The following is a 22,573-nucleotide window of genomic DNA, read 5'->3' as shown; positions in this document are numbered from 1 at the left end:
CTTTGGTGAATTAAAGTACCAATCTCCTTCCGAAACAGCAACCTCTGTACATTATTCCAAACTTTTGGCCGCCAGTGTATATATATATTTGCATGAACAACTTTTGATGTTTTATTTGATCATACTGTGTATTGGACAAATATGTTAAGCATAATGGATTTTGCCAGTTTGGTTAGATAATGGAAGTGTAATGCACATTGTGATGACTGTTTATATGATAGTAGAGTTGCTTCTTTTATTCAGCACCAAGGGTGATTTGAAACATGTATCTTGCATTGGAACCAGTTGAATTAACGGATTGTTTAAAGTACTCATTTGAAAAAAAGATCATACCGTTTTGTTTTTGTGATTAACCAGAGACTTTCTCATTGTATTTTACAGTGTCTTGTGTTTTGAAACAATGATTATGTGGAAAGAATAACTGTGATGAAAGCATGAGATCAGGGTTTGAAAGAATGACTAGCTGTGTGATCAATTTGTGGTTTTGTATTAAAAGTTTTGACAATGAACCACTTCTGAAAGTAGCACCAAAGCAATGACACAAAACAAAACCCTAATAATAAGAATAATACAATGCAATGTGTTTCATAAATATTTATAATACATTCTTTGTATTGTATGTATGTATATTTGATTTTATGCTTGTATGTTTTGCCTTTTATTATACATCACTGAGCTCTATACATAAATTTGATTTTGATTTCAAGAATAAATGCATCGTAGCCTGTTTAAGTTATTTACCAAACAAGCAAGAGATTAAGGAATGGCACAGAATACTCACAACAGAAATGTTATTATGCTACCAAAGATACATTTATGACAAATTATACAACAACACAGTTTTAAAGCGTCACAAGGGAAAATAAAGAGCAATACAACCGGAATACTTAATGGCTGTTGGTTCATTTATTTACTTGGAGTGACCGATGGAGTTACTTCCTTACAATACCTGAAAAAATCAATGCCTGTAATCATTCTGAATAAAACACAATCTTTAAGTTATTGTGAAAACATGATGATATAGTTTAAATTTAACTTCTGAAACGTAATTAACTAACGAATCAGGAAACTCGTGAATATTCATGTATGCTCCTCCTGGTGCAACTCTACATTTTAGAAACCCCAGAACATCGGTCATTCGGCACCGGACTTTGCTTTCCAGCCAATCAGCTCGGTCTAATGAGCGAAAGATACGCTACGTATTGTACATATATAAGACAACCGCCTATCAGAATGCTCCAGTGAGCGCAGAGCTTTGACGTCGCCTCAAGGAAGCGCTCTGATCGTTCATACTACAGATGACAGCTGAAGAGAGACTGTTGAACCGGTTATCCCTCAGTCCGCCCCGCCTCAGTAGATAGCCATGAAAGTATCGATAGCGTCCATTCAGAGTCAATGGGGATAACGCTTGTTGTAGTCATTCTCATATAGTGCAATCGCTGCAGTTCGTGTGCATTTGAAGAGATCAGGCCCGTGTGAGGTAATGCTAGTCAGCTGACTCGTTAGCGGCTAACACACTAAACCTGCCACTAAAGCCTTGTTTCATCATTTATTCTCCCAACCGAAGAAGTACTGATATGACATCGAAATATACAGTGTTTGTCAATTTACCGGAAATGTTGTAAAATATCGTAAGTATTTAATTTAACATATTTTCTATGTCGTTATAGTTAGTGAAATTAGATGATAAAGCAAGTAAATGTATTACACAGACTCTTTATTTCATAAGCAGTGTCTCAAAACCTAGATAAAAACGGGGTTATGCTTTGTCAATTTTTGATCTGTTTTGTCTTATGTTCTTTGGCACATTTGTATATGGGTCATCATAACTGCTTCACTAAACTCAAACACGAAACCGACTGTCATCATGCAGCTTTTATTAAATCACAAGCTCAGAATAAAAGAGTTTCTGCTCAATTACAAACAGTTTGAACTTTCAGCTTGGTCTGTGGATGCTTTATTAGTCCTCAGATTAAAGTGTGACCTAAAGGACAGCCTTTTGTTTTTATATTTTTTGATGTGAATAGTATATAAACTCAGTTACAAACTATGTTCGGAATACATTGATTAAATGCATCCTGCGGAAATCCACAGATTTTCTCCAAAAATCAGTGTAGAAAATATTCCCTAGGCCTGTTTTTTCTTGGATGAATGCGGAAGATTGTTGCTCTCTGTGTTGTGTAATTTCCCCATCTCTGTTCATAAATGTTGCACTTTGTGTGTTGTGAAAGGGTGACAAGAAGCTCAACGGTGTTTGTCAACTGTCACTCATATCTTACTGTGTTTTCCACCTGCTGCATCCAGATGGAGAATTCTGGAGGGTCTAACTGGACGCTGAAGTCGGATCCGAGCACAGAATTGCTTCCGTACTGCTGCCCGTCCTGTGATGGTGGTGAGGAGCCATTCCGTGGAAAAGTGTTGCAGACCAGAACTAAAGCCAGGAGCATGTCGACACCAACAGCGCACAACTCTGCCAAGTTCAGGTAAAACAACACTGACAGCATCCAGACTAAAGTTAGGCTTTGACTAGATTACAGATAGACTTAACCAAAGCCTTTAATCCTCTTATCTCTTAATGTGTCTGTCAAATCAGTTGAGAAGGTGAAAGGTAACCATTTAAAGTGTTTGAAATAAAATAAAAACACATTTTGGAGAAGGATTACTGATGCTTTCTTTTTAGATACTCTCCGATACCTGTATTTTGTTGTATATACATTGTGATACTGATGATTGGAGGACAGTGTGTTTATATTTTAGCAACTGTTCCTCACAAGACATCATCAAAAAAGTATTTTTTTAAATGTCACAAAATTATCAAAACTTCTCAAAAAAAGAGAATTTCTCAAAAAACAAAAATCACTTTAAACAAACCCAAAATAGCTGACCTTTTAGCTACTGTAATTCAAAAGACATGATAAAAAAAAAAAATCAAAATGTTTAGCTCTTTCAATGTCACTATACATACAGATAAAAAACATATTGAATGCTGATGTTTAATTTGCTGAAATATTGAAATGTTAAAATCTCAGAATGATTATTTTCTCTGGCTGCTATTCAGTCTCTTTCACGCACATGTATTAGTGTGAGGATACGTATTGACTGCATGAAGATATTTTTCTCTCACTACCTTTAAATATACATGACTAGATATAAACTAATGCAAATAGATGGGAATACATTTTTGGTCATATTATTCTAACCGCTTGAGGTTAGCTTTAATGTTGCCATCCTCTCAGCATTGTCTGCAAACATACTGCTGTTCTCTCTTAATGCAGCATCTATTCGAGAAATTGATTACATTATAATGATATGACAACATGTACTGTAATACATACGTTTTAGTTGTTGGTGTTTTAAATCTGCACTTTTCTGCTCCGTGCAGTGTTCCGCTGCATTCAACGTACAGTCTCGCGTGTCAAAACAACCACCTTGAGGCATCAGTGATAGTTTTTATTTCGCCTCTAGAGGCCGCTTTCATACTGTAGTGTATAATGACAGTGGGCCCTACCCAGCCGCTCCAGCACCGGACACAACGGTGTGGATTCTTATCCGATAACCAATAGTTCCAGAAATCTTTGTTGCCGATTAATCGGCAAAACCAGTATATAGCGTGCACTGCTCCACACAATAAATTTATCTGCTTGGATGTGCAGTCGAGTCGAACATGTACCACCTGTATGTCAATATATGTCAATTTTAGCCATAGGAAGTGGGGACAAACATTAGTGAAGTTTCAGGAAGTGAAAAAACATGGATACTGCATTTATTAACGTAATTGTTCTTAAACGCGTTTACAGTAAACTATTTATCTCAGAAATGTACATTTTCAAGCCCTACTATAAAACTTAAATTAAATGAAAATGGAATGATTCATTTCGACATAAAATTGCATTCTTTTTATCAAATGAAGTGCTTTTATACAGATCCTCACAGTACAATCGAAAATACACAGTGCATCACTGATGTGAGATATTGCTTGAATATAATACAATTATTGTTGGTTTATTAATAGAAGTACTATTATTCATTATTATTATTATTATTACAGTAAATATTACATAACTACAGTAGTGATGTATCTCTGTCAAATTTTTTCCATTTAAATTGAGCCTTTATTATGTATTATATTTTTGTGCAGCTTCACACCTCCAGAGAAGCAGGTTGCTATGTGTGCGATTTTAAAAATGCAAAAGCCTGCCATTTTTAAATAAATATGTAGTCTGCATGCTCTGTCATCTACTACACACAAGAGCACAAGCGATGATCATGATGTGGTGTTTTTAGTGTATCAGCAGCCAGCTTCACATTTACTATGAAGCTTGCAGCACATGCATACTGTATATATTAGGGATGTGCACGAGTAATCCCTTAATCGAGTACTCATTCTGCACAAGCTAGTTGACCATTTAAAACCCAATTAGAATATCGCAAAAAAAATTTCCTATGCACATTTGCCTGAATTATCCTTTTAATTTCCCTCTGGACCTCTCACCAAATATTGCAGTTACAATTGAGTTTACTGGGGATGCTGTGCATTTGTCTTCATGGTGTTGGATGGAAGTAGGTTACACGATAGCGTCTTTGTTTGTGTTCAAGCATAGCAAAGTGTGGGAATACTTGTAATATTTAGATTTTCGTAAAATTCTACTCTTTGTATTCGTTTATTGTTGGAGTCATGCAAAACCAACCATTTTTATGGTAGAAAGGAAATACGAAGCAGTACGAAAAACTCTTTTAAGCTTATCAGACCTGTATGTGCATTAAATATCTGAACACGAGCAGAAAGCATTTTTATAAAAATCTTTCACACTTGTAATTTTGAAAGGTTACTGGGCTCTCAGCTAACAATTTTGTTTAGTCACATACTTCAGCTTTAACTGGACAGTTCATAAACATCCTAATATGAATATACCGGGACATATATATATCAAACATTCATAACTATTTGAATGTATTTGAACTTGTGATCTTTTTAGCGTTATATAATATGTAGTCATACTTGTTCATATTATTCATGAAATATGCATTCTTTCAGGCGCACAAACTACAGTACCTTATATTTTATTAGAGATGTCTCTGTGTTGCAATTTAGTTCTACTGAGGTTAAGGCTTTTGCTCATGAATTTGAATTGTTACATGGTATTCACCCTGTAGGCTCAACGTTTTATTAGCTTATGATGTGCAAAGACATGGTTAAAGAAAAACAACTAGTCATTTTAGGGAGTCCTGTACATGTATTAAGATGAAAGTGAAAAACAATATTTCCCAATATACCCATGTGGTTTTCAGCATTGAAGTACAGAGTTTTGCAACAACATTAGTAAAAGCAGAAGTGTTGTAACTTTGGGAAGACCAAGATGCAGTTGTTCATATAATTCCATGGTGATGTGGTGCAGTAATGTATCGGTAAGCAGCAGATTAAACCAGTGTTGGGGGTTGTGTGATAAAAGTAACGCATGTTACATAATCAGATTACTTTTTTGAGTAACGAGTAAAGTAACGCAATATTTTTTTGAGTTTGTTTTTAAATAAAGTAATGCATTGCTTTTGTACACCTCTACTGTCCCTGTATTAAAGTGTTTAAACTTCGGGGAGGAGACGTAGGGCATGATGAACTTATAGTTCTATAGAGTGCGAGGCTAAAGACTATTTAGCAGAGACGAGTTACTTCTACATTCTACATCTTAAGTTGACTTTGACATTGCTGATGGGGACAGCACATGATGAAATATATAATTTAGTTTCAAGTGTTGCTGCTTTAGGTAAGAGTGGTTATTCTTCATTATTCATATTGGATGCCATGTTATAAAAAACAAATCTTGCATATTCATGTTATTTATTCTTTATTATAAAAATGACATTAAGTCCTACTTTCTAAATATCTGTTTGATTACTATGTTGTTTTGACATGAGCGTTGTACAGTAGATAGCATGACCTATAATGTCATCAGCCATTAGTTGACTACAGAACGAGGGGGAGGTGTCTTGTACGTGTAGATGCTTTTTAGGTCTTTCCACACAGATGCAGGACTTTTCAGCTTTTCAGAGTAGCTTCTTTTAGCCACTCTGATTTCCTTAGTGTGTTTCTGGCCTGATATGATGATCAAATATAAATGATTTAATACAGTGTAGAGGAATGCATATTTTATTAACTCTACTCCTAAACCTAAATAGAAAATGGAATCTTTGAATCACGCTTGTCACTGATTATGCAATCGCTATTACATCGTTGTATCAATGCTGGACTTGTTCTTACCCTAGATGCAATAAGGTAAACATAATGCAAAAATTACTGATGGGAGAGGCTGATCGTCAGTAACTCAGTAGAATGGGGCCGATGCCAGGAAGATCTATCACGTACAATAAAGGTGATGCAATATCATAAAACCAACATTTCTGTAGTCTGTAGTGAAATATGACGATTCGTAATACCAGCTTCAATACCACCGCAAATAATAACACCTAAGTAATTTGTTAATGATGTAAGAATGGTTTCCCGTTCTTAAGTAATTATTCAATACTAGTAAACAGTCTTTAATAAAATAACAATAAAAACAGCAATAAATGGAAATAGATAAAAAATTATAAAACTTAAAAAAAAAAAAAATTTAACAGCTTTAAATGTTTTTAACAGCAGATTCAAGTTAACATTCAGAATTAAATGAAACACAAAATTACTACTGGCCTTCACTGTTTGATTACTATACATTACTATTGTTTAAAGCTACTAAAGTTATCCAGTCAAGAGCAGTGAATGTTGTTTTGTTTTCTTGTTATGGTTGTTTGATTATTATAATGACACACTAGACAGCAGCAGATCTATTAGCTGGTTGTACCCAATTCAACCCTTAAAATGTGGTGGTGTAACCCATTTAACCTTCATTCGCGTTAACTTGCTTCTTTCTTGAAACAAAATGAAATGCTAAAAGAATGAACAACAGTCAAGTTGTCATTTATGAACCAAAATGAATGTCAACATGTTACAAAATGTTTGCCCTCAGCGTGTATGGGCAAAAACTGAAATTCAAATTTTTTTGAGGATGACCCATTTGAGGTTTGGGTCAATTCCTCACATAAATCTGTTGTGTGACTTTAGAAAACATGAAACACAGCACGAGTCATATGGACGACTGTTTACGGACTGTTATTCACTTTTGTTGAAAGAAATTTAAAAAAATCAATAATGCGTTTTAAGGGAGCACACTACATGTGCACATTAGTTTTTTCATGAAAGAACCAAGAATTGTTACTGTGAGACTATGAATATGGATATGATCATTGAGAGATGTTGTACTTGTAATAAGTGGTTTATAAAAATAAATGAAACAAATGAATGGAACATTTTTATTTAAAATGAACAAATAAATAAGTATTTATGACATCTCGTGCATAGTCCTTGAAAACAATACAAATGTGCTTGAAAAGTCCTTGAATTTAACTTTGAAGCATCTGTATGAATCCTGATCTATGGTCACTGTGGATATTAAAGTGTGACTGGTTTGAGTTTAAGTTCACCTAGTTCAAAGGTTAATGACCTGCTATCAGTGAGGAAAAGTGAGTAATGACCACACCTGAAGCATAAACCCTTAGCAATGTGAGTCAATGCTGAAAACACGTCAGTTATCTACACCAGCGGTTTAACAGCACCTCTCTGTTCTTTTTAAGGAGGACGCAGTCTCTTCATGGACCAAGCCCTGTCACCACATTTGGGCCTAAAGCATGCATGATGAAGAACCCTAAAGCTGTCATGTAAGTCATTTTAATAACCCTGCACATGAAATATTCTCCAGAACTAACTCAAATTTGTTTTTACATTACCAGAAATTGAAATGGATACCAGCAGTGGGAGCCACATTAACAAAACCTCTTTGCCATTTAAAAAAAACTATAAAAAAATATTAATATACATTCACAAATAATTCACCGACATAAATACAAATTCATATCCATAAATCCAATCACAATTCATAATCTGAAGCCATCTTCACACTGGAAAGGTGGCACAGAAGCTGCATTTGAAGTAGCATTTAGGTGTATTACAAAGACTAATTAATTCTGCTCAGTACAGGTATAAATACATTTACACAGCAATTACAAATGTGTAAATTATGAGATTAATTATGAATATAAAAAAATCAAAAGTCTAAATTCTGAAAAAGATGCTCTATCATGAAAGTAAAAAAAGTTTAAGGCTGCTCTGATGCTGGATTAATTTGACATGGAACCAAAGCAGCATCAGAACTGCCTTTGGCACTAGGAGCTGAGGTGGGTCAGAGCAGGCTTCTTTTATTCTGGCTTTTATGCACCATTGTGTCTTTACACCAAAATTGAGCAGGCTTAACTCCGCTGTGTAAAGATGCCTTAAATCACATTTAAAATTAATGATTAAAAATCCTAAATGTATTACTTATAATGAAAGTGTACAGTGTAGGACTGTGCCGATACAATCAAATATAGATATGTCTTGGTACTTTTTCTCATGATATTGTATTGATACTTAGATCCATATATCAGTATTTATATTAAAATGTTTTTGTATTCGTATAATGTAATCGCACAACAAAGTTGGCACACTGTTACTTCCAAATCAATTTAATGAGCTCACCAAGAGACAAAAACTTTGTTTTTTGAGCAAAATACTGTTCATCAAACATCAGTATATAATTGAAATGTACCCAAATAAATTTGGATTGATTTGTAATTTAATAAAAATTAAGATATCATGATGTATCGCAATATATTGAATCTTGACATGTATCGTGTACGTATCGTATCGTGAGGTGCCAGGCGATGCCCAGCCCTAGTTCAGTGTTGTCCACAAGTCTGAGACCACATTGAAAGTCTGGAATATTAAATCCATTGTAAAACTGGGAATTAACAAAGTCTTGGGTTTAAAAAAACACAAAGAAACCTACTATATGTATGATGTAAATAAGTAATATTAATAGTTCTGCCCTATTTTTGAGTCTCTAATCAAATAATAATATATATTTTTTTTTAATAAATAAATATACTCTCTGAGCTACCCAGGCCCTGCTTTTTCACTATTCTAACTAGTGTTGTCAAAAATACCGGTACCAAGTCGGTGCTCAAACAAACAATTATTTACGATACCAGAATTTCTGGAGGTACTGGGGTACCGAGTACCAGGTCAACCCATGAAGTTTCGAACGCTCACAACAAGCAAAAAGATGACTACAAGCAAAGCTGCAGCAGAGTCTCAACTGAATCATGTTGAAATTAAAAGTGGAAAAAGCCAGGTTTGGAAATTCATAGGTTAGGGAAACATCATAGATCAGCAAAAACCTATTTGTAAACGCTGCTTTCGCAATTTTCTGACGAAAGGAGGAAACGCGTCAAACGTAATAAAGCACATGAAAGACAGACACCTGGATTTATTCAAGCAAATAAAGCATATTATCATTTGCATTAGGGCTGAAGCGTTTATTTGACATTATCGACATCGTCGAAAATACAAAATTGATGAGAAAAATGTTTGTTGTTGAACAGTCGTTTGATCTCATTGATACTTTGAAATCACTGTAACGATGACGCGCGAGAGCAGCTGTTCACGCCTGATGGAGCAAGAATTACACAGATCAGTCCAGATGCACTCTAAACTTTTACAGTTTATTTTATGTAGAACCCAAAGTATTAGGGAATTGTAAAAAAAAAAAAGTACATTCAGAAGTATGTACCGTTGTGGAATAAGCGGAGGCGGAGCTCTTTAAAGCAAACATCCCGGCGTAACATCTTAAATGCAGTAAAATGTAATGCGTTATAGCTTTATTAAAGTTCAAATAATACAGATGCAGCTCATGTTAATAACTATAAACTCAGAAACTGGCATTTCTCTGTGTGGTCGGTGCCTCTTCAATGAGTTGCGCGAATATCCCGATCTAAGGGAGACAGATTGAAACTGCTCCCAGCTGAGAGAGACTCTGCCTCGGGGACGCTCCTTCCTCGAGCGCGGACGCTAAATGCAGCTAGATTAGAACTTACTCGCGACTTATTTAATCATAATATGTATATATACACTCACCTAAAGGATTATTAGGAACACCATACTAATACTGTGTTTGACCCCCTTTCGCCTTCAGAACTGCCTTAATTCTACGTGGCATTGATTCAACAAGGTGCTGAAAGCATTCTTTAGAAATGTTGGCCCATATTGATAGGATAGCATCTTGCAGTTGATGGAGATTTGTGGGATGCACATCCAGGGCACGAGCTCCTGTTCCACCACATCCCAAAGATGCTCTATTGGGTTGAGATCTGGTGAGTGTGGGGGCCATTTTAGTACAGTGAACTCATTGTCATGTTCAAGAAACTAATTTGAAATGATTCGAGCTTTGTGACATGGTGCATTATACTGCTGGAAGTAGCCATCAGAGGATGGGTACATGGTGGCCATAAAGGGATGGACATGGTCAGAAACAATGCTCAGGTAGGCCGTGGCATTTAAATGATGCCCAATTGGCACTAAGGGGCCTAAAGTGTGCCAAGAAAACATCCCCCACACCATTACACCACCACCACCAGCCTGCACAGTGGTAACAAGGCATGATGGATCCATGTTCTCATTCTGTTTACGCCAAATTCTGACTCTACCATCTGAATGTCTCAACAGAAATCGAGACTCATCAGACCAGGCAACATTTTTCCAGTCTTCAACTGTCCAATTTTGGTGAGCTCTTGCAAATTGTAGCCTCTTTTTCCTATTTGTAGTGGAGATGAGTGGTACCCGGTGGGGTCTTCTGCTGTTGTAGCCCATCCGCCTCAAGGTTGTGCGTGTTGTGGCTTCACAAATGCTTTGCTGCATACCTCGGTTGTAACGAGTGGTTATTTCAGGCAAAGTTGCTCTTCTAGCAGCTTGAATCAGTCGGCCCATTCTCCTCTGACCTCTAGCATCAACAAGGCATTTTCAGCCCACAGGACTGCCGCATACTGGATGTTTTTCCCTTTTCACACCATTCTTTGTAAACCCTAGAAATGGTTGTGCGTGAAAATCCCAGTAACTGAGCAGATTGTGAAATACTCAGACCGGCCCGTCTGGCACCAACAACCATGCCACGCTCAAAATTGCTTAAATCACCTTTCTTTCCCATTCTGACATTCAGTTTGGAGTTCAGGAGATTGTCTTCACCAGGACCACACCCATTGAAGCAACTGCCATGTGATTGGTTGATTAGATAATTGCATTAATGAGAAATTGAACAGGTGTTCCTAATAATCCTTTAGGTGAGTGTATGTCCATATGCATTTCTTATCATGAAGAAAAATGGCAAAATGCAGCTTTATTAATAAGAGAGCACTTTGCACATTCGTTTGGAAATTGATCCAAAAACTCATTATATTGTATGCTTGTTTATTTAGGTTTAGTTTTTTAAGTACTTTTAAATTAAAAGTTGCAAAAGTTGAAGCAAATCTTATATAAGTGTTCAAAAATACTTTAAGCAAACATTGTTCAGTTTTATTATAATTAAAAAATTATATATTTAAATTAAAGTGTTGCTCAATGGCATATTTTTGTTCTTAGTTCTACTGCTAATGTTTTGTAGACTTTGTTATTAAAAGAGTGTTGTTCAGAAACCTGTTTTTGTGTTTTGCTTTGGTACCGAAAATGGTATCAAGTACCGTGAAATTTCACTGTATTGGTACCGACTGCTGAAATTTTGGTACCGTGACAACACTAATTCTAACAATACAAAAATAATTTTCATTCAACATTGGATCTGTTGAACACATGACAGGCCAAAATTTTAAAGAGTCACAGTGAAAGATATGTAAAAATATAAAAGATAAAAAAAGATATAAAAATTACTAAATATATGAACATGATTATTGATATGAAAAAAATAAGTTATTCTGTACCTCTGAAACATTTTTGCACTTCAGTTTTTGCAGTTTAAGAATGCAAGACCATATCGCATTTTCTGTCTTCAGTTAATTGTGCAGCATTAATAAATATCATAGTGATATCTCTGAAGTCCGAGTCTGCTGGTTTTGGTGTTTTGGATGGTTTCCCTCATGATGTAGCCCAGTACTTCTCAAAGTCCGGACTACCGGTCCGGATCCGGACCCGGAGGGAATTCAATCCGGACCGGCCTGCTTTTCGTATTTCAAGAGCACTAATTGTGTGTAATGGATTAAAAGTGTGGATTTCTACTTTGATAAACGCATGTTAAAATCATTTGTAAAATCACATGTCTTTTGTGAGATGGTCCGAAATTAAAGCGAAGGCGAGATATTTAAAGTTTTCCTCCGTGATTTAGTTGCCATGACATCCAGTGAGCGTTGATTTTTGACGTAATCGGGCGCGACGCGACACTTCAAGTTCACCGCAGTAAGCGTTTGAATGGGTGTGGAGGATGGCATCGTCCAAGAAAAGAAAAGTTGACGGAGAAAACAGAATTTTTAAAGATGATTGGACCGAGAGGTATGCGTTCATTTTGCCCCAATCCAGCACGAAGCCATTCTGTTTAATTTGTAATGAGACCGTTGGAGTTGTGAAGAGTGGAAATGTCAAACGACATTACTGAAACAAAACACAAACATTTTGAACAGCAATATCCACAAAATACAGAGGTAAGGACAGCAAAACTACGACAGCTAAAGTCATCATATGAATCAACAAATAAGTTGCTTGTGAGAGCTGTGACACAGCAAGAGAGAGCTACAGAAGCATCTTTCCGAGTGGCCTGGGTACTTGGCAAAAACAAGAAGCCATTCTCTGATGCAGAGATAGTTAAGGAGTGTTTAGTGGAGATAGCAGATGCTTTGTTTGAGGGAAAGGAGAGACAGGAGATGTCAGATAAATTAAAGAAAATCCCACTGTCCAATGACACTTCAACCAGGAGGACAGAGATACTTGCCCATGACTTAATTAATCAGTTAACTGATGATATCAAAGATGCACCCTGCCTTTCACTTGCGGTGGATGAGTCAACAGACTGCACAGACCAAGCCCAGCTATGTGTGTTTGTCAGATACTTCAGCAAGGCAAAGGGGACATTCTGTGAAGACTTACTGGGCCTTACTCCACTCTGTCACACTAGAGGAGAGGACATCTATGAAGCTATCATGCAGATGCTTAATGAACGGGAATTGATGTCAAGAATATTGTGTCCATCACTACTGATGGTGCTCCAGCCATGATAGGGAAGGAGAAGGGAGCTGTTCAACGTCTGAAAGAGGAGCACTCCGACCTGCTGACATACCACTGTATTATACACCAGTCCGTGCTGTGTGCTAGCCTTGGAAAAGAATATTCAGACGTCATGGAAACTATTATGAAGCTTGTGAACTACCTGAGAGCATCCTCTGCCCTTCAGCACCGTCTTCTGCGGGCATTCCTGACTGAGGTGAGAATTATTTTGACTTTTTCTACTGTGTTTTTGTGTGTGTGGGTCAATAGGGGATTATTAAGTGATGATCACACACACACACACACACACACACACACACACACACACACACACACACACATTGCTTCAGAGCCAAAGCATTTAAATCTTTAACACTTTTTATCAATGGGAAACTAAGGCATAATTAATGCAGGAAATGCTGAATATGTCCCCACTGATTGATATTAAGTCAACCCTTATTTCACAAATGTTTTTTATTTATATAATCATTTTTAATTGTGAATAAAATGTAGGAGATAATGTAATTATATGCATTTGGAAGTATTAAAGGTTGTCATCAAAATCTACATACAACAGACTTACAGAATTTACAAAAGTGTTTGTGTTCACAAAGATCATGTATTTTTCTTGTATTATTGATTAAAATTTTTTATTATTTTTCTTTTTTTTCTTTTATCAGGTAAATGCTGCTTATGACAACTTACTCCTCCATAACAATGTTAGGTGGCTGAGTAAGGGAAGAGTCTTGGAAAGGTTTTGGGCCATCAGGAAAGATTTAGAGATGTTTTTGTCCCAGCAGAAGAATGTCAACGCCAGGCATTACTTGGATTTTTTGAGGGATGATGACAGCATGGAGCTTGTGGCCTTTTTATTGGACATAACATCTCATCTAAATGAACTGAATCTGAAGCTCCAGGGCCAAGGCAACACAGTGTGTGATCTGATGGCAGCCGTACGCTCCTTTGAAAGGCGGCTGGAGATCTTTAAGGGTGACATCACAGGGCCACATATCCACTTTCCAACTCTTCTCCAGCAGACTAATGGCAATCACCATCGTCACCATCTTTCCTTTTTGGAGAAGCTAGCTGAAAATTTCAGGATGCGCTTTGAGGGGTTCAATGTTGGCAGACAAGTGCTGCTCTGCATTCCATCTCCATTCCTGGTCAAGAATGTTGAGGAGTTTTCAAAAGAAACCAAGAGCATCTTCCCATGGGCAAGCATGGCATCTCTGCAGACTGAACTCATTGACTTACAGGAAAATGTGACTTTGCAGGAAGTGTACTGTGACACTGTTACATTTTGGACTAAAATGGTCACAGCTGAAAATTTCCCCAATCTGCAGAAAGTAGCCATCTGTGTTCTTACCATGTTTGGGTCGACCTATCGGTGTGAGTCTGCATTCTCAGCAATGAATGCTGTAAAGAACTCATACCGCAGCAGCTTGACTAATGAACATTTAGGCCAGTGTCTCCGTCTGGCAACCACACCTTTTGTGCCACGGTTTCGCAGCTGATGGGAGACAGACAGTGCCATTTCTCACATTAGACTGTTCAGTATTTTGCACCATGTTTCTTTGGGCCTACCTCTTGTTGTGTTTTGTTAAGAATTTTTTTGGAAATTTTTCAAAAACACCTTATTTTTGAAATGAAATGAATGTTGATTTTTTTTATGCATGTTTATTAAAAATAAGTTTTGTAATAACCAATAGTTCCGGACCTTTGACATTGATGAAAATCAGATTTGGACCTTTGAATGTAGACTTTGAGAACCCCTGATGTAGCCTATAGGTAAGTGCCACTTTCACAACTGGCATGTCCGTGTATGGTGTTTTTTCGCCAACGAAAAAGAATACAAATTACATGTGCCGCCAACCCTTCTACATATTGTGGCTATTCTTATTTCTGTAGTTATTTTACAAAGTGTTTTATTAATTATAAAGAGCCATCAGTTTTTCATATCTGTGTTTTCATTCTAATAACCGATATGCTGATAGATTTAATTTGATCAATAATTGGCCATAGATACATCAGTGCGTCCCTAATTGTGATATATCGTGATCCTCAACGTATCGGCTGATGATACCTAGCCCTTCGTGCGATGGCCCAAATGAGTTTGCTTGTGTACGGTATGTGTTTATTAACAGCTGTAACTGTTCAGATCAGTTCTGAATCAGTTTTTAGCTTGAGGGCTATCATTATTCAATTAATGTTTTTTACAGTGTCATTTATAGAAACAGAATGATGTCTTATGATGTGAACACTGTTGCAGAACTGTGTTCATGTGACTGTGTGATAACATGCTCCTCTTCGGGTCTCTCTAACAGCGTTTAGCTGCGGTGAGAGGTTAACATGTATTATGAGGTCAGATATCTAGATTGAGGTTTGCGGTTTCATTGTCTGTAGGCGAATCAGCCTAACTAGTAATTCATGAGTAGTGGTAACCAGGTGAATTTGTAGGTCTTTTCAGTGAGTGATTGTGACTGAGTTTTGGTAAACCAGATTGCTCTTAGAACTGAAGAACACATGGCGATAACGCAGAAATGTGGATGTCCCTGTTTGACATGGATTATGTAAATGTGTTCAGACTGCTCATATCTGATGACAGATTATGTGGACTGGCAGGTATTTCCTCCTCTGTGTTGAAGTGATTCAACAATAGGTGTTTTGGTCTGTTACATGCATATTGATTGCTTTACAAATGTCATTGTGATACAGACACAATGTACTATTTTCCTGTGTAAATTATCAGCTCTTTTTTCCCAATACCACAATTTGTGTACATCTGACATGTACTACAATTTCTATTCTTCTAGTTTTATTTAGATGGATCGATGTTTAAATTATAAAGTCAACAGCCGACATTATATGGTCGTTCTTGCAGATACTTACAAAAATCGACCTTCAGCAATTTGCTAAATGGGTAGTTGAGAGAACTCGCCAGATATTTAACAAAATGGCAGTATAAATTTGACAAGATATAAATTGATGCGTTCTGAGACTCTCTAGTAGCCTAACAAACAGCTAAAAAAAAAAAATCACCCAATTTTTTTTTCTCTGATTTGACATTATATATCTCTGGGTGTAAATAGGTGGCTCCGAAAAACTGCTTTTGCTTTGTTCCCAATCATGTCAACTAGAGGTCAACAGATATGTGTTTTTTAAATGGCTGATATCCAGAGAGCAGGGTGGCCGATATAATGCTGATATGTCACACATTTTAATATAGTAAATGACATATAAAATTGCTTAAAAAAACCAACAAAAAAAACCAACTCCTATTTAGCACTATATTTACTCAATTTCACACAAAACTTTAACTTAAAAAAAAAAAGATTTGATTGTGTTTTAAATGGTAGATAGCAGTAGAATCAGTCACTTCTGATTTCTGTTTAGTCATTCAATTTAAGTAATTTATTTGTACACAAATTAATATATTGTGTAATATATTAGAAAAAAGATAATTATGCACACAGTAGTCTAGCAACCATGGATGGCATGTGCACATTAGCAATTGCATTTTCTCACAAAAGACCAAAACATACCAATTGTACCTTTAGTGCACAGTGAATATGACATTTACTTTTAGCACACATGAAACACTTTTACATTGAAGTTGCTCTCACGCCCTAGTGCAGATCCAGCAAGCAGCAATCTCCTGACTGCTCTCAGTTAACATGGCTTGGATTGCCTACTTGGATTGTCACGGACTGACCGTCATGTAACATTAGTTAAATCAAAGAAACTGAGTTTTGATCAAGGCTGACAGAACACACGCTTCTGTTCAGAGGAATATATTATGAGCACTTGACAGGAAGAAAAAAAACCCTGGATTTTTGTGATGTTCGTGAATTACATCTGTTTAAACTAGATATCTGCATATTTGCCGACAATATAGGATACATTTTATTGATATTTGCCTTTTTAGCATTATACAAGTTAAACGTGATAAGAAACTTCTGAGGAGAGATGGGGAGAAAGAACGAAACAGGTGAGCACTTTGATATGCCAGACCTTTTAAATGAGTTAATTGAGACTATTATTGTAGTAAAACGATGGCACGTAACGGCAGAAGTAACTGATTGGTTGTTCACATCCCTACGATGGCTCCTTCATGTGCAAGCAGGCTATTCTTGGCTTAAGAAACCATCGATGTGATAATTTTTTTAATTTAAATATCATCCTATTTATTGGCCCTGCAAGATATCGGTTGACCACTAATGTCAACTGTAACTGAGAAAAAAAATGTGTTGATGCGACAATGCAATCAAAAGTTATAGCATTACAAAAATTATTAAAAAATATCTCCATGTATCCAAAAGCCTCTCCAATCAAATAAAACATAATAATTGTACATAAGAACTAATTAAACATCCAAACACAACAATGACTAAAGGTATGCATAGCATGCAGACATGATTTTAGTAATGAGATTTCACAGAATGAGTTTCATTCTGTGTCATCGGAGTCATCATTGAGTCTGTCATTTATGTGGCACCATCTTCTGGTGGCCATATGTAGCATTGTGCTTCGTGTGGATTATCTAATGATCTATGCGTTTGATTATCTTGTGTGTGGGCTCGTTTGAAAGATATTCACCTCCTATATGAAATGGTATGTGGGATTTTATGTTCTGTTTATTATTTATGAAGTTAGAAGTGAAAATGCGGCATATAAACAACACAAACATAGTTGTCAAAATTATATACTTGGCTATTTCTCGCTATATATTTTGTTTGAGAGTAAAACAAATAGGCTAGTTATATTCTACTCTTTGAACGCTTTTCAACAACATCTGACACATGGCTGTTTGATGTCATTTTATGTTTTTACTGATTGCAATTATATGTACAGTGCAGTTTTTATATTTATATATATATATATATATATATGTGTCAAATCGGAACACTTCTAATTTGTCTGCAAATTTCAAAGCACTAGTTCAATTTTGGTAATAATGTCTACATGCATTTTAAAGAAGAGCTTCTAAACTTTCAAACGATACCTACTTTGTGTCAAGACTGCAGTTATTAATTTATTGATGATTTTTTTTTTCTCCTAAGGCTTCAAAGAGCTTAAAGGGTTAAAGAAAATAATTGTATTTCAATACATTTGAGAATCAATCAATAAAAATTATTTTAGACTTCTCAGTTCATGAATAAACTGAAAATGAAAGACATTGAGGGTTAGTAAGGAACTGCCATTTTAAACACATTGGTAATGATGTACTAGATTTTTAAGCTGTAATAATGTAACTTTACTGATGGACAACATTCTGTTGTTTCTTGGAAAACCCAATCGCCTCCATAGCTTGATTCATTAGTCAAACAAGTGGCCTCCCTCTCCATGGGGGTGTGGTTATGTAGGAAGTGGGTGTGGCTTGTGTGGTGTGGTTAGGAGAGGATTGGTTTAAAGATTAGACTGAGATAGCACAGCCAGAAGCTCTCACTCCTGACAGCAGATCTAGAGAGGAAAACTGGTTTTGAATCTGTTCTGTGGATTTCAAAAACATGTAGATGAACTGAGCTGGAGCCATAGAAGATATGGACCTTCAAATGATTCAAAGCAGTTGTGTGATGAAAGCTGCATGCTACTTAATTAGTATCGCAAGGACATTTAAGGATGTTCTGTTTTTTTCAGTACTTTGAAACGGTTTATTAGTTTTAGCTTTTGAGGATTATCACATGCACGAAGCCATGAAGGATAACCAATGTCTGCAACTTCAGATACCTGCTGCTAGGAATTTGAAGTGGTAAGAACTCTGTAAACTCATCACACATGCTGAAAGGCCCAGACACTACTGGTCAAATGTTTGGACGCAACTAATTATTATTATTATTATTATTACTACCACATTTAGAATAAATGATCTGTTGCTAATATAATGAGACCGGCTTGAACGTTGTCATCTGTTCAGTTAATAGTAAATCTAAAACATTTTATATATATATATATATATATGATATCCATTATAAGTAACTGCATATAATAGCTTTTAAAACGTTTGTGGTGAAGTCGTTATGTAATGTTCAGGTCCATGTACTGCTTGTGTCCATGTAAGCTGAAGCGACTAATATGTTGTTAATAAGCAGAGCCATCTCTGTTAAGAGGCTTTCCCTTCTCACCTATTGCATGAATATATCACGCAAAATTAAACTCATTATACACAGTCTGCTAAGGCATGTACTGTATGTGGATGTTGGAAGTGTACTTTTTTTGGCCAGTTTTGTTACCGCAAAGTAAAAGAACTGTTTTAAGATGAATCTCATGAAGGATCTGGGCTGTATTTCACCAACTTTGTTTTGGCTAAAGAACATCAGGTCTGTTTCAGGACAAGTAAGATTTTGACTACCATTAATGAAATTTTGTTCTTCTCAAGGTTTCTTCCTCATCTAATTGAACATCATAGGGAGTTTTTCCTTGTCACTTTTGGCTTGCACAGTGGGGGGTGGGTGGGTGGGTGGGGGGATTGTAAAGCAATATTCTTTGGAGCTCATGTCCCCAGACTTCTCATATACCATTTAGGCAAACATAAAAAAATCTCATTCTTAATACTGTAAGAAAAAATAATCCAGTCCAGACGTGTGTGCGTGCGTGTGTAATATGCTGGAAACACGGACGGAATTGCTGAATCCAGTCATAAAAATGTAATTAACTATAAAATTTTGAATTTCACAGAAATGTACCTTTTTTTGGGGGGGAATAAAATTTATGTTTTCGGAGACCATTTAACCAATCAACACTAAATGCATGCGCTTAATTAATAACCCTCTGGTGTCGATGGACAAGCCGGTGTGTCCTGCTGGATTTTTTTTCATCATTACAACTGAAACAACATAAAATACTCCATCATTTTGGGGCGTAAAGATAAGTGTAAGACATCATTAGAGACTTTAAAGAGTCTACTTTTATTTGTGTACACTCACAATAACAAAACCTTGTGATTTTGTAAAATAAAAAGGGTGAGCTATCAGCAGTCTCTGTGTTCACAAGCATTTATCTGAAACACGTCACAAAAATTAACTGAAACTCCGCGAATACTTATCACACAAACATGAAACATATGTCTAAAGAAAGCTTAAAATGTCTACTTTTAATAAAACATTTCAAATTTAAAACAAATATTATCCAGATGGACAGAGGGCACCATTCATATGGTAATGTGCTGAGACGTTCAATGCAAATGGTAAACGCCGCCGACTGTGCCTTAAAAAGCATCTAGTTAATTCACTTTTCTGCGTGTTTGAAAGATCGCACGATACACAGACATGGAAACTCCTGGATAGTGACTAAGAGTTAACATTTTCCTCGGAATAAGAGCTGGACTATGATGAACATTTGTATTTTGAAGAGTGACTTGATCTAGCCGAGGATACAATTTCGGACGAGTAAGTCATTTAATTTTCATTAGTTGACATGCTATTTTATATAAACATGTACATATTTTACTAGTGGGATTGTTTCCATACTTGCCAGCCAGGATTCAGAGTATTGAAATTTGAAATATGTCCTAATAAGCAAGTTTTAGTTACATTTTAAATGCTGTTTCGGCTAAAGCAGGAATTTAAATTGTATGCTGTATGATATAAATATGGTATGTAATATGATATGAAAATAATATGAACGTTTAGATTGTATTTTAACTAGTGTTTATGCTGCCTCTTTATCATCAACAATGCTTGTGCTTGCAAATGTGTTCAGGTTAAATGAGTAAAATGCACTTTTTAAATATGCCCATATTAGAAAATCAGCATCTTATAATGATTTCTGATGGATCATGTGACACTGAAGCCTGCAATAATGATGCTGAAAATTCAGCTTTGATCACAAATTGCATTTTACAATATATTTAAATAGAAAACTTTTCTTTTAAATTGTAAAAAGTGTTCAGAATATCATTTGTTGTTTCTGTATTTTGGATCAAATAAATCCAGTCGTGGTGAGCAGAAGATAATTCTTTTAACTGTAGTGTAGGTCTAAAATTAAGTAAAGTCTGTATGTAAAGAAAATGTATAGTCAGATTACTTCTTTTAACTTAAAACTTGATTTTGATCATTAAGTCTCCTCACATTCTCTTTCCGTCACATTCCACATTGATAGGCCCAGGGGAGGGGTCTTTGTCTCCTCAGGTGTGAAACACATCCATATTCATGTTAATTCATGCATCCTTGCATATGACCTTTCTAACTCTAAAAGTGTCTTACAAAAGTTCAATTACTATATTGTTTTGTATGAATGAGTGATCAGGATGGTTTTCACATCATTTTGTAGCAAAAACTCTAGGCTACAAGATCCAGATCTCAAAAGTCTTTTGGACAAATGTTGAGTATGTGTTATATGGCCTTATTTCAATGACTTAAAAATGTAGTTTTTTCAAAAACCACACATAAACGTTATTTTCTCAAAAGTACAAACATGTACACACATGTTGCTCGCATATTATTGTAGCCCAGTTTGTGCTGAATACAGTGTTATCAGACTTCAGCCATTAATGTGTTTTTAAGCAACTGAAAAAAGCACAAATGATCTTGAAAAAAAATCTCTTTCTTCTAAGCTAGCTTCTATACTACTCCAAACATTGAGAACTTGGCAGTGCTATACTGCAGATATTGTTGACTTTTGTACTACTCATTTGTAAGTTGTTTTGGATTAAAGTATCTGCTTAATGACATATATTTAAATAAAGTTGTACTGCATTAATATACATTTAATCAAATTTTAATTGCATTTAATCAAATTAAGACTACGTCTAAATGGTTGCACTTTGCAGACTCTCTGATTCTGCGCTGTTTTTTTTTTTTTGTTGTGTATGAGAAATCTTAAACGGCAAACATTCCAACAGCTCTACCTTGATCAGTCAACGCTGCTTAAATGGACAGATCAGTGCAAAGCACGTGCTATTACACATGGACCAGTCTCGAGCTCTCAGCTGCACGGATCATCATAGACTAAGTTTCAAACTGCAGAACTCACGAACAATCATGATAGTCATGCTGTAAGAGCACTTCAAACAGAAAAAATTACTTAAAAAGGGAGTTCCAAATGACCCTTATTTTTGAGCCCTACAACTTTTAACCTTGCAAAGCTCTCAGTGTGGATGGTAAAGTCTTTGAAGGGAATCGGGCATAAGGATGATCATTTCAGAATGGAACACACCCATAAACAGTGCTGCGAGAAGCGCAAGTTGGGTCGCAGATTCGGCAGTGATTATTTGTTTAAATAAACCCCTTATGTGTCGGTGATTAAACTAGATTTTTCTAGTTTTTCTTCAGCTGACTATTTTAATCCATAAGAACTGGGCGATATCACAATATAAAGTGTTAATCGATAGACATTTTGCCATATCGTGATATGTAAAAATGTGTGGCATGGGCTTATCTATGTGAGCAGGGCTTCACGTGAGACTAAGAAACCTGGACGGGGTTTTTT

General features: G+C 36.0%; 1 protein-coding gene across 3 annotated transcripts in view; it reads left to right on the top strand.

Moving 5' to 3' along the window:
* The first annotated feature begins 1,259 nt into the window (after positions 1-1,259).
* Positions 1,260-22,573, top strand: part of nadka (NAD kinase a) — a 34,330-nt gene continuing 13,016 nt past the window's right edge. Inside the window, exons 1-3 of one of the 3 annotated variants that reach the window (XM_052093902.1) lie at positions 1,260-1,480; positions 2,305-2,483; positions 7,666-7,749. In XM_052093902.1, the coding sequence (XP_051949862.1) occupies positions 2,305-2,483; positions 7,666-7,749 (263 nt within the window). In that variant the 5' untranslated portion in view covers positions 1,260-1,480. Of the gene's footprint in view, positions 1,632-2,304; positions 2,484-7,665; positions 7,750-18,441; positions 18,897-22,573 lie in introns of those variants that run through there. The other 2 variants (XM_052093901.1, XM_052093903.1) reach the window with 2 other exon arrangements.

The sequence above is a fragment of the Xyrauchen texanus genome, chromosome 27 (genome assembly GCF_025860055.1).
Source record: "Xyrauchen texanus isolate HMW12.3.18 chromosome 27, RBS_HiC_50CHRs, whole genome shotgun sequence".
Taxonomy (NCBI): Eukaryota; Metazoa; Chordata; class Actinopteri; order Cypriniformes; family Catostomidae; genus Xyrauchen; species Xyrauchen texanus.
This window is presented reverse-complemented; position numbering and strand designations above follow the sequence as displayed.